The sequence below is a fragment of the Conger conger genome, chromosome 8 (assembly GCF_963514075.1).
Source record: "Conger conger chromosome 8, fConCon1.1, whole genome shotgun sequence".
Taxonomy (NCBI): domain Eukaryota; kingdom Metazoa; phylum Chordata; class Actinopteri; order Anguilliformes; family Congridae; genus Conger; species Conger conger.
Genome location: NC_083767.1, coordinates 31,198,222 through 31,215,727, shown reverse-complemented (window position 1 = coordinate 31,215,727; position 17,506 = coordinate 31,198,222). Strand labels below are relative to the sequence as shown.

The following is a 17,506-nucleotide window of genomic DNA, read 5'->3' as shown; positions in this document are numbered from 1 at the left end:
TCTGTATTGTTGGGTCTGGTGTCTCTCATTCCTCTTGAGAATCTATGGGGTTCAGGTCAGGCGAGTGGTTGGCCAATCAAGCACAGTAATACCATGGTCAGCAAACCAGTTACTAGTAGTTTTGGCAATGTGGGCAGGTGCCAAGACCTGCTGGACAAGGAAATCAGCATCTCCATAAAGCTTGTCAGCAGACGGAAGCATGAAGTGCTCTAAAATCTCCTGGTAGATGGCTGCCTTCACTCTGGACTTGATAAAACACAGTGGACCAACACCAGCAGATAACATGGCACCCTAAATCATCACTCACTGTGGAAACTTCACACTGGACTTTCTTGAATCGGTTTTGTTTGACAATCCTCTCAAGGCTGCGGTCATCCCTTTACACACACTAGTCTCAGTTTGCGAAGAATGGTGCAAAAAACAGAACAAAAAATCCAGTGAGCAGCAGAAATGCCTTGTTAATGAGACGTCCGAGGAGAATGGCCAGACTGGTCAAATTTGTCAGGAAGGTGAAAGTAATGCAAATACACACATTACAACAGTGGTATGCAGAAGACCATCTCTGAACACACAGTGCATCATTGGCTACAGCAGTTGATAATAAGTCTAATAAATACCTTATAAAGTGCTGGGTGAGTGTATATTGATATACACTGACTGAGCACTTTATTAGGAACACCTGTACACCTACTTCATGCGATTTTCTAATCAGCCAATCGTGTGGCAGCTGTGCAATGCATAAAATCATGCAGATACGGGTCAGGAGCTTCTGTTAATGTCAGAGTGTATCATCAGAATGTATTTCTGTAACTGCCTGCTGATCTGGGATTTTCACGCACAACAGTCTCTAGAGTTTACTCACAATTGTGAGGAAAAACAAAAAACATCCAGACTGGTTTGAGCTGACAGAAAGGGTACGGTAACTCAGATAACCTCTCAGTACAATTGTGGTGAGCAGAAAAGCATCTCAGAATGCAGAACACATCAAACCTTGAGGCGGATGGGCTACAACAGCAGAAGACCATGTCGGGTTCCACTTCTGTCAGCCAAGAAAACAAAGCTGAAACTGCAGTGGGCACAGGCTCACCAAAACTGGACAGTTGAATACTGGAAAAACTTAGCCTGGACTGATGAATCTCGATTTCTGCTGAGGCATACAGATGGTAGTGTCAGAATTTGGCACCAACAGCATTTATTAATTGACTCAAACTGCCTTGTGTCAACAGTCCAGGCTTTGTGGCGGTGGTGTCATGGTGTGGGGAATGTTTTCTTGGCACACTTTGGTGTTAATACCGTTATTATATTATCGCTTAAATGCCACAGCCTATTTGAGTATTGTTGCCGACCATGTGCATCCCTTCATGGCTATAATGTACCCATCTTCTAATGGCTACATCCAGCATGATAATGTGCCAAGACACAAAGTAAAATTTGTCTCAAACTAGTGTCATGAATATGAGAATGAGTTCAATGTTCTTCATTGGGGGGGCAGCTATTTTCTCTCCAGGGCGTAAAGGGAACCCAGTACAGTACAGGTGCCTGCTTCAGTGAGCTGAAATCTTAACAGCATCTTGCTTGTTTAAGGTAATGTCTGTAGTCGATGATAAATCAATCCATTGCACCAGCTCATGGGGCACATACCAGACAACACAATTGTGTATTGGTAATGAAATGCCAAGCCATAGGCACAGCTAGCTACCTATTTACCCAAGATTGGAAATGAAACGGCACAAAGCATTAGTTAGCTAATTGTAGGTAAGGCACACGTTAGCGTTCATCCGTTGACACATTAAAACGTATTAAACTAGCTAGAGAGCTAGCTATTTATATTTACCTACAGCATATCCATTGGCTTGCGGGACGCACCCAAGCATTGACTTTAATGAGGATGCAAGCCTCTGCAATGATGGGAGTGAGGCAGGCAGACGAGACGTTTAACTAACATCAAGGTTAAGAAATGGTATTCTCCACTTTAGGGGTGTTTGAAATCGTATACGCAGCATGGATGTGTAGCTGACAAATCTGCAGAAAATTGTGTGATGCAATTATGTCAACAATAATACTATATGCAAATCTATTATATACAAAGGTGGTGTATTTTATTTACTTGATTGATCTGTGCATACATGATTACAATAATGATCATAATTATAATCATACAAAAAATGTTAATTGACAAAGTTACATGACCTATAGAATAATTGGTTATTTAATATGTGTGATGTAGCATTTGGAGTGATACAAAAACAATAAGTTGTTAACAGTGAGTACCAAAAAAAGAATTGTATGGATGTAACTTCATATCTGAAGTAGAGGGTCGGGTGAAATTTGTCATTTCTGGACAGGTCTAAATGTGGCAAAAATGGCCACATTGAATTTTAACATTGAATGTTATTCATAACTTGTGATGACAGATGACTCATTTACAAATATAATTCCACAAAAACATTTTACTTTTGGAGATGCAGTGTGACCCCTCAAAATTGGTTCCCAGTGGAAAAAAAAGGATTTGTAGGGCCATATCTCATAAACTAAAGTAGATGCACATTTTCTGATGCTAGATATGAATTATACACATAAATAAGATTTCCCTAGATTCAAATTTTCAACAGATTTAGGGCTTTTCCTTCTACATCTAAACACATTTCGCCACCATTAATTTTTCATTGTAACCCCTGGGAAATTCAAATGACTCCTGTGCTGGGAAAAATTCCCTTTTTAACATGCACAAATAAGATATCACAGATGAGCATCGTCTGATGAAACAGATCCAGTAAAAACACAACAATAGCTATTCTTCTACAGTAAATCGGGCAAAATTGAAAATTAACTCAATTTAGGCTACTTGGCTACGCAATAAAGTTTCCATGTATTTACAGCACAGCGCACGTTCAATGAAGGAATGAAAGCGGCTTCCTTGGCTCGCAATAAACAGACGGGTGGAAATCCCGACACTCTTTCAACTACATAAAACTTAACAGTGAACCATCAAATACCCCCCAGATTTCAGTGCCCATCAGCCCAACATTTAGCATTTTTGATAGAATCAAACGGTCCAAAAGTAAATTAAATCCCAAACCAAAGCGAAAATCTTTTGATAGCCTACCAGTATGCTGCCCCAAACGAAACACATGTCTCACAATAAAGACTTTCGGAACACTTTAGGAAAAAAAGATCCTTAACTTGCTGTTATCTACGCTAATTTGTTATTGTTCAGGGAGGCGTGTCTGGCAAGTTGTTATTTTATGGATTCTGGACTTGTATGTGATTTATTGTGTTTGAGAATATTTGCAATAAACTAAGTCTGTTAAGACTGACACTATGACTTACCAAACGGTGTTTCCTGATTAGCCTACACTAATTTATTTCTGAACGGTTACAGGAAGTGTTGAACAGTGTTGGCCCACTTTAAGTGTAGCCTTTTACTTTATTTCTAAGAATAAAATTCTACAACAGAAGCCTAATAAGAAATAAAGGCCTGCCTCGAATACAAGCCTGCCCCAAATAAAGGCCTGTGCTTTGTGCAGCCTAAGTAAATAAAAGACCCTGGACACAATTTGAGGATTTACGGTATTTAACTTTTGTATTTATTTGCAAAGAAATTACAGAAAGTGAGAAAGCTTACCGGCTTTCTGATTTGAATCAGACATAGTAAGACTCTTATACACACTTTCCTGCAGAGGGGGCTTTACCAAAACAAAAAGACATGAAGCTGGCCACAAACATTTATCAGTATTTTGTCTTCTGATTACCCCTTGTTGACCTTGCTGTAAGACCAGAATGTGCTCGCTGAGAAGCAGAGACATTAAGGTGAAAGGCTGTCTGTCTGCTGGAGAGAGACAGAGAAAGACTCATTAATTACTTAATTCAGAAAGTGGTCTAATAGTATAAGGATTATCACTAAAAGATTATTTGTAATCATGTGATTGTCTTTGTTAACACACATTGTCAATTAAGAATCAATTAAGAAAATTACCCTTACACTCCACTGGCTAAATAAAGCTCACATTTCCAGATCTCATCAATATCTATGTTTTCCATAGATTGCGTTAATCGTATAGCTGTGCTGACAGCGTGGCAAGAGATTAGGTGCTGTAGGAGGAACAGCGTGTATACGGATATCCCCCTCCACAGTGTAACTGAGCTACTCATGTGCAGAGTCTGCTGACAACTTACAGCCTACACCCCCCTTTTCCCTAACCTCCCTCAGGCTCCAAAATGCTGCCCCTCCTGACGACTTCATGAACGATGACATTGACTCCTATCTCATTGCCATGGAGACCAGTGAGCTGGCCCCTGGGGGACATGGATGTGTCCCGCCCCCTCCCCAGGATGCCAACATGGGCCAGCTCAGGGCCAGAGCGACCAGTGAGGGAGAGGAGGAGCAGTCAGAAGAAGAGATGGGCAGGGCGCCCAATAAAAAGGTACGTGCTGTGGTGTACGTGCCGCCACGTAACAGGGAGGACGGCAACCTACCATAAACATGGCAACAGCAAGGCTGTTCTGCCTTCCTGGTTCTCTCAGAAAAGACATAAGTTTCTTCCAGTGTGTGGATGGGCCCCATGGTTTGGACATTGCCAACTGTGACCATCAGCCCTCCCTGGGAAGGTTTGTCCCTGTCTGCTACTTATACCAGCTGCACCATCTGGCCAGTCAGGCACCTGCAGAAGTTAACAACTGCGATGAAAGACTCACTTATCCCTAATCTCCCAAATTCACAGTCAGGACACTACAAAGCCAAAGTGATCATTACAAATTCTAAAAGTGTTCTTAATGTAAGGAAAATTTTGAAATAACCATAAATTATCACAGAAGGATATATCTGCTACACATTCATCAAATATCTCAATTTGTATAGGCTTGGTCTGGAGTGACTCACCTCCCCACCTCCATCCTCCTCCAAAAATGTACCACCCACAAGTAAATTGTATTGGAGAAGTAGGGAGAGTGGGAGAGGGATAAAGAGCTGAAAAGCAGCAAGATGCAAACACAGAAAGGTGCCTGGTTGGGATTAGAACCTCAGACGTTGTTGTAAGGCGACGGTGTTATCCACAGCACCACATGCTCATGCCACATGTCACAAATCTCACTATAAAAAATCTCTATACAAATCTCATGAAGCTATGGGAGGAGATACTATATGCAATGGGACTAAAACATGTATTGGCCATGTCATCAAGGACCCTGACCCAATAGCTCAGAGTCTGGTAATAAATTGAACTTCACTGATTCAATTCCCACATAGGTATAGATGGAAATATTTAGGATGATTGATATTGCAATACATTTGAGTTCTCTTAATTTTGATGATGCTTAATACATACCATAATAACGCCATTCAATGCAGTTTGCAGCCATTCATTACATTATATTACATTTTATTTAGCAGACACTTTTATCCAAAGCGACATACAAAAAAGTGCATATCAACGTCATCGAACAGGTACAAGGTACAAGATTTACCTCTTCTGCTAAATTTCACTGATTTACTTTAAAAATAAAACAGGTTGAAACAATTTGGGATTCAAATGATTTAGACCTGACACATGGTCAGTTCACACTGAAATATGTAAAAAAAAAAAAAAAATTTTAAGAATAAATGAATCCTCATCCCAGTAATTCCTCCCCCCTTTTTTTTTGGTCTCCTGCAGTTCTGCTCCCTCTTCTTTGGTTCTGTGCTGCCCACTCCTTCCCAGGTGACTAATCTGACGCTGCGGAGCCAGGAAGTTCTGGCTAGTGACAGCGAGAATGAAGAGGAGGATGCTACATTGTTGTGAAGTCATCGAGGACAGAAAGAGATGGAGAGGAGAGGAAGGTGACCTTCCTCAATACCAAGACCGTACTTTCAAGAACACAAGGGCAGTAATATGTATTTGAGATGCTATTCTTGCTTGTGATGTGCGGTTACACTGCAAAACAGGCAGTAACTCCGCTTGCCTTGCGCCCCTTTCCAACCGAAGCTTGTAATTGGATACCCAGTTTACCCAGCCAATAAACTTTAGTGAGTACAGCAAAATACAGATAAAATACAGACAAAACACAGATAGATTCAGCAATTATAACACATATTTCTCACCTCATTTGAATTAAAGCTTTTTCTTTAGTATCTCAGTATCTGTTTCTCAGTATCTGTTCTTGTGGTTTCGAGAACTTAACATTATTTTTCTTGGCCCAAGTACAGTTCCAATACTCGAGAACACACGCAACCAAGAATGGATAAAATGCACAACTGTGTTCCTGATCTGCCCTTTTATCGAGAAATTAGTTGAAATAGTTTCATTTTTATCTAGTTTTAAATATAGCCACCGTGTATAACTAAAGTGTATTGACTTGGTTTGGCTAACTTGTAGGCAGTACTAGTCTCTGTAATGCTGGGGTGCCTTCAACTGATAAACGGAGTTATGTGCTGCAGCAAATGCTGGCTAGATGTTAGCTGGTACTGAGAGAACTTTTTAAATGATCAAAACAGCTTGCCTAACGTATTGCCGCTAGCTTGATTCCATCATTACCCAAACCCCCTGTTGCAGTAGGTAGACTTCTGTGTGTAAATAAAGCAAGTGTTACTTAAGCTAACTGCATTATCTAGCTAGAGGACAGTGGATGAAAGAGATGTGTTCACTTTCATATTCTAAGTAGGCTACAATTTGTCTACATGTCGTGAATAGGCTTAATGGCAGCACTCCTCTATGGAAAATGTCCTCATTTTACTATTTGTGTAGGCTACCCCAAACCAATTAAAGCTACCTAGCAAATAAATTAGATGCACTGGGCAGGGTAGTCTGGGATGGTAGTGGTAGCGTATCCGCATGTCACAAGCATGCATTAGATCTCAAATCCATATAACAGCATTCTATGCTGTCCTTGTGTTTATGCAAGACTGTTCCCAAGAACACAAGTACTTTGCTTGTGTTCTTGGTTTTGGTACAGGACTTATTATTTAATATGATGTTTCACAAGTTCACAAGACCATAAGTAAGAACCTTGAGAAACAAGGAGTTCTAGACAGGGACACATGAAAAAGGAGTTTGCACTCTGCTTTTCTGACTCTGAGACAAGATACCGCTCAGGGAATAGCACTCAAAAACACACACACACATACATTCGCCCCTGCATGCACACACATACATTCGCCCCTGCATGCACACACATACATTCGCCCCTGCATGCACACATGCATGCGCATGTACTGGGAGGAATGTGATTTCAGCTTTATTTTACTATAGAGATGACATCCCAGAGTGAGGAGTAATAGGAAAGAAAGTTATAATTTTGGATAATTTCTGCTATTTTTATATTGCTGTCGGCATGGATTTCAAGTAACTTACAAACTCAAATTAAAAGTTATTTTCCAGATATCATCTCTTATCTACATGATGTGTCTTTTCATCTAGTTTTCTCCCTCACTCACCCCCTCCCCCCTTGTTCCCTGCATCTTTAGAAATATGTGTCCAAAAAAGGGGCAGAGTTTCTCTTGGAACCTGGTGTTTTAGAGCTTTTGTCTCCGGGGGGAGGAACATCACACTTGGCACTGTGCGCATGAAAACTCTTCCCCCTGGTCTGCGGCTTCTTCCTCTCTCTGTCCTTCTCGTTTTCCATCTCCTTCTCTTTCTTCCTGGCCTTTTCCTCCTCCCTCTTTCTACGCTCTTGTTCCCTTCTTTTCTTCCTCCTTTCCTTGGAACTCAGGCCATCCCCGGGCATGCCCAGTCCCACCCCATCACTGAAATCTTGTATAAGTATGGTGGGCACTGTTATTTTGGGTGATGATGCCTTCTTGTCCTTTCCACCCCCATCTCCACCCCTCTTGTCTTTCTGGTGGTCTCCTCTCAGCATACGGAAGAGGGCAAAGCGACGGGGGGGGTCAGTCTGATTGGATGCTGGAAGGGGGCTGCTCATTAACTGGTGGGAGGGATCAGATGGGGGGCATGGCTTGGTCTTGTCCTGATTGGCGGGGTCATAGGGCTTGCTGATATCCTGGGGGGTGTGGTCGGACAGGCAATTAGTAGGTGTGGTATCGGAGCCTGTGTAATTCAGGTCCCTGAATGTGTCCTGGGACAGCGTGCGGGAGCGTGATGCTTTGCCACAAGGCGCGCGGCGTGGTCTGTACACCCCACTGCACTTTTCATCACTGGGGCAGTGTTCCGCAGGGGGTGGCATTTGGCCGGGCCCGCCCTGGTCTTTTGGAGAGATGAGGTGGCCCCCTGGTAATGTTGGATCAGTCCCTGTGGGCTGGGTTTCTTCTTGATCTACCACCCGCTCTGCCTGTCCTGCTTGATCTGGGAGACGGAGCTCAGTCCCTGTGTCATCTGGCAGGGTCTCGCTTTTTGGCCCTGCAGTGGCCCTGTGGGCGGAGCTAAAGGGGACAGCCTCTCTGATGGACTGGGCTCTGGTGGGCAGCTGTGGATCAGTCATCATGCACTGCTGTGAATCTGACTCTTCAGCCTGAGCTAATACTGGCATTACAGGTGACTCCTCACCTTCAACTAATACAAGTATAACAGATAACCTCTCCACCTGATCAAATATAGGTGTAACTGGTAACCCTTCAGCCTGATCTAATAAAGATGTAATGGGCAATTCCTCAACCTGATCCAATACTGATGTAATGGGTAACATCTCCACCTGATGTAATACAGGTGTAACTGGTAACCCCTCCCTCAGATCCAACACAGGTGATCCCCCTCCCAGATCTAACACAGGTGACCCCTCTCCCTGATCTAACAAGGGTGACATCACAATCTGAATTGCTGTTGGTGATTCCTCTCCTTGATCAAGTCCAGGTGTTCCAGGTGACCCTTCACACCCTGAGGGGGAGAGATTTTGGTCTGCCCCCTCCCAGCCTGCCTCTGTCCCACTGTTGGGGGTTTGCTCCATTTTGGGATTCTTAGCCAACAGGGTGGGGCTGGGCAGGTTCGGCTTTTCAGCTTTGTCTTGCTGACGCATACCCTGTCCTGTGAGGGAGCATGTTGGGTCTCCTGCCGGACTGTGATTGGCTGACTCCGGCAGGACACTGGAATGTCCCCCTTGTATTTCCGAAATTCCAATGTCCTCCAGCCGCTCTGAAACCTGCCCCCCACAGCGCCTACTGGAGTCCTGCTCACCCTTGGGGACATTTCTCAGAGACCCCCTGTGTTTTACGTGGAACTGTTCATATAGTTCTACACTTTTTGGGCTGGAGAGGGCCAGTGGAACGGACCCCTGAGGTTCCTGAATGCCCTGATTCTGATTGGACATGATTGTTTTGATGCCGCAGTCTTCCCCAGCATGTTCAGGCGCAGAGCCAATTAGCAGCTTGCCTGTCCTGCCAAATCTCTCTGCTGTTTCTTTGCTGCAGCCCATGCCATTCTTCTGCTCCAAGTTTCCCTGAGGGCTCTCGACTGTTTCAGCCCATTCCAGGGGGCAGGCTGTTTCTGTTTCACTCTGTTGGGCCACGGAGCTGACACTGCTCATGGTTCCAGGTTCTGTTGATCTGCTAGGCCCTTCTGGGAAGTCTGTGTGCATCTGACTGCTAATGGCAGAACCCTCCTCATCGCCTAACTCTGGGTTCATCTCCGTTGAATCAACCTTCCAGGTCGCTGGGCAGGGTCGCACCAAGGTGTGAGGAATTGGTTTGGCATGGGATCCGCCCACTTGGCCCTGAGGCCAGTCTGCACATGTCTGGCTGTGACCAGGAGTGGTGCTAGTGCTGTGTGGTTGTGTGGTGCTATGTCGCAATCCGTCTGTGTTTTGGGGCGGGTTTCCTGCCATGCTAGTGATTCGGCACTCTAAGGGAGTTCTGTGAGCGAGTATATCACTATGCTGTACCTCCTCTTCTCTCTCACTCGTCCTGCATCTTTCTCTCCCACTCCTCACATCCAACTTCTCTACCTGCACTGCCTCTCCTGCCTTCCCCAGCTTCTCCTGCTTTTCTTCTCCTGCTCCAGCCTCTTCTCTTTCACCAGCTTCCACTCTGCTCCCTCTCTTCCACCTCTTCCTCAGTGAGGGAGAGAGGGAAGAGGGAGAGTGCAGGAGAGGAAGGGAGAGGTTTCCCTTCTCTCTCTCCGCCCTCTCCTGTTGCTCCTCGCTTTCCCGCCCTTTCAGCCAGGCTGCCCGGTAGCCGTGGCAACGGCATCGAGGGTCAAAGGTTGAGGATGGATGCTCTTTCCTCCATCTCTTCAGCTCTCTCTCTGTTTCCCTCTCCAGGTCCCTGCCAGTGAGAGGAACTGAGCACACCTAACAGGGGAGAGAGGGAGAGGAGAGAGGGCAAGAGGGTAGAAGAGAGATAAGGATAAAGGAAGAGGGAAAGGAGGTTGCAATAATGAGAGAAAAGGGAGGGAGGGAGATGGAGACCAAGAAGAATTTATTGGCTGCCCATCACAAATGCATCTCACAAGGTACAGCACCTGGTCTTACGCTAACTCTTACACTCTTATGCCAACTCCTGTGCAAACTCTTATGTGATGGCCATCAGCTGTAGCTATGAGTGCAGTTAGCATTAGTAGACCAAGTGATGGGAATGTGAGGCCCAGCCAAGGCCTGCATTGTGATAATATAGTTGCCAAGGTGCCCATGCCTTGGGCGCGGCTTGACTCTCTTACCTCCTCGATGAAGGAGTCATCCTCCTGCGGAAGCTGGGCTTTTATGCCACGTAGTCTCTCCAGGGTCTCCATCTGGCCCTCACACTTTTCCCTCTGATCCTGCCGCCCTAAGACCCTCCGTACCAGCACCACCGCCACTTGGAAAAGCACCCGCACACCTGCAGCAGAGGAGATCATTAGAGCAGTCTGAGGATTTCACTGCATAGCTAGTGCAGCCAGACGGTTTAAATCACATTTTTAGCACAACAGGAGTGTTTCACTGGATGAGGCTTCCTGAGGAATTTTACTGTACTGACCGTAGCAGAAGAACAGGTCCCACACTCTGAGCAGGGTGTTGAAAGGCAGGTGTCGGGTGTAGAGACACATCAGCCAATCGGTTGCGAACATAAGCGGCTCTACGTCGTGTTTGTGCAGGTGCCTGTGTGCAGCGGGACACACCCTGCGCAGCACTCCATTGAGCACGCCTGCGTCAAACAGTACGCCCTCCTGTGGAAGGATCAGATGGTTCAAATTAAACCAGGGCTGGATTCGATTCTGCCTTAACACATTCCCTTCCCTTGTGATGTGCAGTAAGCAAACTTAACAGGTGCTCTGCAAGCAGGCCCGTTTTTAGGCAAAGGCAAATGCCTAGGGTGCTGTCAGCCAGGAGGGGCACCAGGTCAAGCGAAGTTTACAGCATTAACAGCCTAGCCTATGTTTCTACATACTAACAATTTGGGATTGACTCATAGCCTGTCCTAGGTAGTTAAATGTTACTATGTATTTTGTGCAGAACCCGACTAGGGAGCCGCAACACAAGTATAAAATAAGCACATATCAAGCACACCAGTCAGTCGCCCTCTTTTACATATTTCCTGTGCTGCAGCTGACCAGCACTTTTCAGCTTCAATAATGGTTCTTAAAAGGAGCTGTGCAACTGCCTGCAAATCACCTAATGGCGATGTAGCTTCTAGTCTTTAAAGGGCTAGAATATGCTTTATTAACAAAACATTTGTAATTAATGTATGTATTGTGTGATCATTTTGAAAATATAAGATATTTTCCTTGCAGTAAAGGTGATGGAATGCTGCCTTTTTGTGGAAAGGTGCTTGTACAATTATGATGTCAAGTAAAGACAAGTTCCATTTGGAGCAATAATGATCACATCTTTTTTAACATCTATTAATCGTTCAACCAATTTCATTAAGGTGGATGCAAAGAAACAATCGGATTAGTGTTGTAAATATTGTGTCATGCATAGATGTCGTCGGCTTCAGGTGTTTCCACAAAGCACAGGTGAAGCAGTTGTGTTACAAAATGGGGAGTAGATGGGATCATTGACCTATTTTTAGGAAGCTAAAATTCCATAGAGTTGAATGCATGCTTTCCTTATGGCTTAAGAGTGGGTTCACTTGCAGCAAATTGGTGAAAAGGAACATTTGGCTATTTTGTTACACTTCAGCCCACATAAAAATTAACCGCGACACTTACCTAATTTCACCAGACCTGGGTCAAATATCTATTTACAATATTTCATGGGATTAAATGTTTTTTTTGTCTTATTTGGGTACAAATAAATATTTACAAATAGCATTTGATTATTTGATGTATTTGGAAATGTGTTGTTGATTTCATTTTAATTGCATAAAACTTTTGCCCATCAATCTGCACTCAATAAATAACCCATTAGAAATCTCAATAAATAACCCATTAGCAAATTTATGAAAAATCTAAAACTGGGGGGTAATCACGAAAGTTAGAATTTGCCGATGCCCATTCGGAAAATGATTAACACTATTAGTACAATAAGTTTGACAGTCTTGAAATAAACCCCCCACCCCTTCAAAATGAAAAAACAAAACAGAAAATGCTTTCTAGCTATGTGGGGGCACTGACTAGTGTTTTTTTCGGCTAATACTAGTGCGTATAAATTATTTCACTTCATTCAGAATACTTTAACAATTTATTTTAAATCTGAAAACATTCATTTTTCATTATTATTGAGTCCTGCCTTTAGTTCCTGGATTAAGATCCTTTACACATTCCCCCTCTGCTTTGGCTAGTACAAATTACCATTTTTCTTCTCCTTTCTTGATTAGTGAGGATGACACTTTTGCTGACTCTGCTTGATGCATTTGGTGAGCAGTCAGGTTACAAAGTTAATTGGTCAAAGACCAAAATTTCCAAAGGTACTGTAACCCTAGTGATTTTGAAATCAATTAAAATGGTGTTGGTCTTTTAATAGTATTAAACATTTTTTTAACCCTAAATAGGTAGGAAATGGGGCGGCCTGTAGCGTAGTAGTTAAGGCACATGACTGGGACCCGCATGGTCAGTGGTTCGAATCCCAGTGTAGCCACAATAAGATCTGCACAGCCGTTGGGCCCTTGAGCAAGGCCCTTAACCCTGCATTGTCTCCTGATTAGTCTAATCAACTATATGTCGCTCTGGATAAGAGCGTCTGCCAAATGCCATTAATGTAATGTAATGTAATGAAATCCAAAAAAATTCCGAGGAGGATATACAATAGCATACGCCCTGCTAACATCAAAACACTTGGTAGCTTCTTAAAGAAATGTCAAAAGGTTTGTCACGCATGTCCTACCCATACAAAAACCATGTTGGCTATCCCTTAGAATGTTATTATTTTCAAGAACTACTTCCAGTTTGTCTATAAGGATAGATTCCTGTATTTTACATCTGAATCAAGTGAGACAAACAGACCTGTAGTTTCCTAGATTGGTTTGATCCCCTTTCTTATTGGTATTATATTCCTATTAAGTCATCCGGTATTTCTCCAGTTTTTAAAGACTGTCTAAATATACTTGCCAGTGGTTTAAAAAATATGGTTTAAAGTACCCTTGGGAATATGCCATCAAGGCCTGCTGCCTTATTTGTTTTTTAATTCACATAATGGATAAACAAAACTAGATGAATTATCTCAATATCGGTTTAGACATAAGAGTATAGAATTTCAATGAAGTAGCCATTTAAGGCAACAGCAATATCTTTATTCTTATACAGCACTTTTCCTTTGTTATTCTTAATGCTCTTAACCTCCTCCATAACTTTCTTTTACCTACTACAGTATTGAAAGAAACGCTTGGGATTGCATTTTGCGGTTTATGAAATTGAAATTTGCCTTTCAAATAGGCTAATCATTACATAACACCAGATCTAGACTCGACTGCCTGCTGTCCCAAGCCACCATTCATAAAACTTCATTAGTGCTCTCATCATTATCCATAGCCTGCACTGTTTCTGCACTGCTCTGAAGATGGTCAAGAAGCTGAAAATGATGACAGATGAATGGCTCACTGAAATTGATTTCCAGTGGAACAATCGTTCTACACCCCTCACATAGCTTAGGCCACATTTTTACCCCTAAGTATCTCCTTCTCTCTCCCTAAATCAGTTACTGCCCAGATGGAGACACCAAAAGCCACTGCAAAAAGTGTGAGGTGGCTCCAAAGAGTTAGCACTGGAGAGATAAAACGCCTCTATAAATTTAGCTACGCCAATGCACAAAGAAGTACACCGTACACAGCTCTCTCATTTGTATTCATTGAAAAAATAATTCCCTTGTAGGGTATTATTTCTACCGAGAAAATTTTTTTTTATTCAAAGCAACGCGGATAGTGGTGCTATACGAACGGGTTCCGAACATCGTTGCAGTTAACGACGCAACCGTCAGCCAGCAAGACATTGAAAGCAACTTTTCAAATATTTTTTCGAATAAAATTAATAAATAAAATTACGAACGAGAACACAAACTATGGCAAGAATAAAGACTTATGTTAAGATTAACCAGATAAAGATTTATTTGCAATTTACCTGCATAACAGTGCGAAATTGTAGTAGTTCTGCTTCAGGTGAAAGTCTTGGTTTCAATGTACTGCGAATCGCAATGTAGTACGGGGGACTGTTTAAACAACACTACTTCCGGGTTACATCACGCACACTTCTGGGTTACGTCATGTCCACTTCCGGGTTATGTCACACCCACTTCTGAGTATAAGTAACGGATACGGATGCAAGTAATTTAATTGGTAAGTTGCTGCTTAACTTTAATGTAAAGGCTGGACAAGGAAAAAAGCTAAATGCTTAGCTTGACCCAGAAGGATGACCAGATGCAGCAAAAATACACCCAAAATGTTATAAATATGCAATTATACAAGTAAAGCATTTTCTATGTATACTTCTTGAAGGTATACCAAAAGTAAACTAAAAGTAATTAGTATTAAGGGGGTCTCACCAGCAGGGGGCTGTAGTACCCAGGAAGGCATTGCTCACTGATCTGAACAAGACACCAGAAAGCTTCCTGAGAAAGAGTGAGAGAGAGCAAGAAAGACTACGTCAGAGCACACACCATTCCACAGATGCACTAGAATATACAGCACTGATGTAATAAGCTGATTTTATTCAAAGATTTTTGCATCTGCCACTCAGAAATTAACAGGGCCCTGTAGCGTAAATGACTGGGCCAGGCAAGGTTGGGGGTTCAAATCCCAGTGTAGCCACAATAAGATCCGCACAGCTGTTGGGCCCTTGAGCAAGGCCCTTAATCCTGCATTGCTCCAGGGGAGGATCGTCTCCTGCTTAGTCTAATGAACTGTGCGTCGCTCTGGACAAGAGCGTCTGCCAAATGGCAATAATATTATATATATAGTAATATATTATATATAAGCCCAATTCCAAAACAGTTGGGACGCTTTGTAAAATGTAAATAAAAACAGAATGCAATGATTTGATTGACTCATAAACCCATATTTTATTCAGAATAGAACATAGAAAACATATCAAATATTTAAACTGAGAAATTGTACAATTTTAAGAAAAAAATAAGGTAATTTTGAATTTGATAGCCGCAACACGTCTCAAAAAAGTTGGGACAGGGCCATGTTTACGACTGTGTAGCATCCCCTCTTCTTTATCAACAGTCCGTAAACGTCTGGGAACTGAGGAGACCAGTTGCTGGAGTTTTGGGAGAGGAATGTTGTCCCATTCTTGTCTGATATAGGATTCTAGCTGCTCAACAGTCCTGGGTCTTCTTTGTCTTATTTTTTGTTTCATGATGCGCCAAATGTTTTCAATTGGTGAAAGGTCTGGACTGCAGGCAGGCCAGTTCAGCACCCGGACTCTTCTTCTCCGAAGCCATGCTGTTGTAATAGATGCAGTATGTGGTTTAGCATTGTCTTGCTGGAATATGCAAGGCCTTACCTGAAAAAGATGTTGTCTAGATGGGAGCATGTGTTGCTCTAAAACCTCTATGTACCTTTCAGAATTGATGGTGCCTTTCCAGATGTGCAAGCTGCCCATTCCATAGGCACTAATGCACCCCCATACCATCAGAGATGCAGGCTTTTGTACTGAGCGCTGATTACAAGCCGGATGATCCCTCTCATCTTTAGTCCGGAGGACGCGGCGTCCATGGTTTCCAAAAACAATTTCAAATTTTGATTTGTCTGACCACAGAACAGTTTCTGGATCGTGTTCACATATGGCGGCTTCTTTGCATCCATGGCTTGAAGATCCACCGAGCAAGGATGAAATGTCCGATGGGAGCAGACGCAACACAATGCACAGGTGTTCAAACTGGTGAGACGCAGGAGGGGCCAGGCCCGGAGTCACCGCATAGTGCCCAGAACCTCCAAGTGTTGCAGACTAATCCCTCAAGCATCAAGTCTGACAGGAGGTGGATCAAATGGCCTGCAGCGAGCATGACTTCACTGTGGAAGCAGTTTGATGACGATGTCGACCAAATTCTGGAGGCGACGGCAAAGGAAGAGGCCGACGGAAAGCTGCAAGTGATGACAACAATCGTTGTCAGCATCGCGGCAGAACGGTTCGGTGAAGAGGAGAAGAAAAGCTCCGGAACACCCTACACAAAGAACCAAAGAGCTGTTAAGATCCATAACATCAGGCAGGAGATGAAAACGCTTAAGTCCCAGCACAAGGTGGCAGGAGAAGAGGAGTGCATTGGCCTGGCCCAGCTAATGAGCATCCTAAGGAAAAAGATCACGATTCTCCGCCGAGCAGAGTGGCATCGGAGGCGGTGTCGTGAGAGGGCACGTAAACGTGCCGCCTTCATCGCCAACCCCTTCAGTTTATGAAGGACCTGCTGGGGCAGAAGCACAGTGGGAAACTTGCCTCCTCGCAGGAAGACATAGACCAACATCTCACCCGGACGTACAGTGATCCTGAGAGAGAGCAGGAGTTGGGAGAGTGCAACATCCTCATAGACCCCCCTGAACCGGAAGTGCAGTTCGACAGGTCGGAGCTGCAGCTAAAGGAAGTCAGAGAGGTTGTACGCAAAGCAAGGGCTAGCTCTGCTCCAGGACCAAGTGGCACTTCATACAAAGTGTACAAGAACTGCCCCAGAACAATGGTGAGTGGCTGAAGGGGTGTGGATCCCGAAGGAGGAAAACTCCACCCAGCTAGACCAGTTCTGCATCATCTCCCTGCTGTGTGTCGAGGCGAAGGTCTTCTTCAGTGCCATTTCCAGACGGCTAAGCACCTACCTGGTAAAGAACACCTACATCGATACATCAGTCCAGAAGGGTGGCATTGCAGGAATGCCAGGCTGTATGGAACACACCGGTGCGGTGACACAGCTAATCCGGGAGGCCAGAGAGAACAAAGGCAATCTGTCACTGTTATAGCTCGACCTGGCGAATGCATTCGGCTCCATTCCTCACAAGCTGGTCCAGTTCACTCTGATGAAACATCATGTCCCCAGCAGGTGTAGAGACCTCATCGCTGACTACTACAACAACTTCAGGATGAGGGTTTCTTCAGGAGCAACATCATCATCTTGGCACAAGGTGGAGGTCGGCATTATCACAGGGTGTACTATCTCTGTGACGCTGTTCTCCCTTGCCATGAACATGCTCATCAAGTCTGCTGAGCCAGAGTGCAGAGGGCCCCGATCAAAATCCGGTCAACGGCAGCCA

General features: G+C 43.9%; 2 protein-coding genes across 5 annotated transcripts in view; one reads left to right on the top strand and one right to left on the bottom strand.

Moving 5' to 3' along the window:
* The window catches only part of rad9a (RAD9 checkpoint clamp component A), a 77,024-nt gene that overhangs the window by 32,767 nt on the left and 26,751 nt on the right, over positions 1-17,506 (top strand). For 2 of the 4 annotated variants that reach the window (XM_061250870.1, XM_061250868.1), the window contains 2 exons: positions 4,211-4,424; positions 5,652-12,143. In XM_061250870.1, coding sequence (XP_061106854.1) covers positions 4,211-4,424; positions 5,652-5,777 — 340 coding nt within the window. In that variant the 3' untranslated portion in view covers positions 5,778-12,143. Of the gene's footprint in view, positions 1-4,210; positions 4,425-5,651; positions 12,144-17,506 lie in introns of those variants that run through there. The other 2 variants (XM_061250871.1, XM_061250872.1) reach the window with 2 other exon arrangements.
* Positions 5,362-17,506, bottom strand: part of tbc1d10c (TBC1 domain family, member 10C) — a 63,263-nt gene continuing 51,118 nt past the window's right edge. Inside the window, exons 7-10 of the mRNA XM_061250867.1 lie at positions 14,809-14,874; positions 10,871-11,060; positions 10,575-10,732; positions 5,362-10,209 (exon numbers count right to left, since the gene is read on the bottom strand). Coding sequence (XP_061106851.1) covers positions 7,435-10,209; positions 10,575-10,732; positions 10,871-11,060; positions 14,809-14,874 — 3,189 coding nt within the window. The 3' untranslated portion in view covers positions 5,362-7,434. The remainder of the gene's footprint in view (positions 10,210-10,574; positions 10,733-10,870; positions 11,061-14,808; positions 14,875-17,506) is intronic.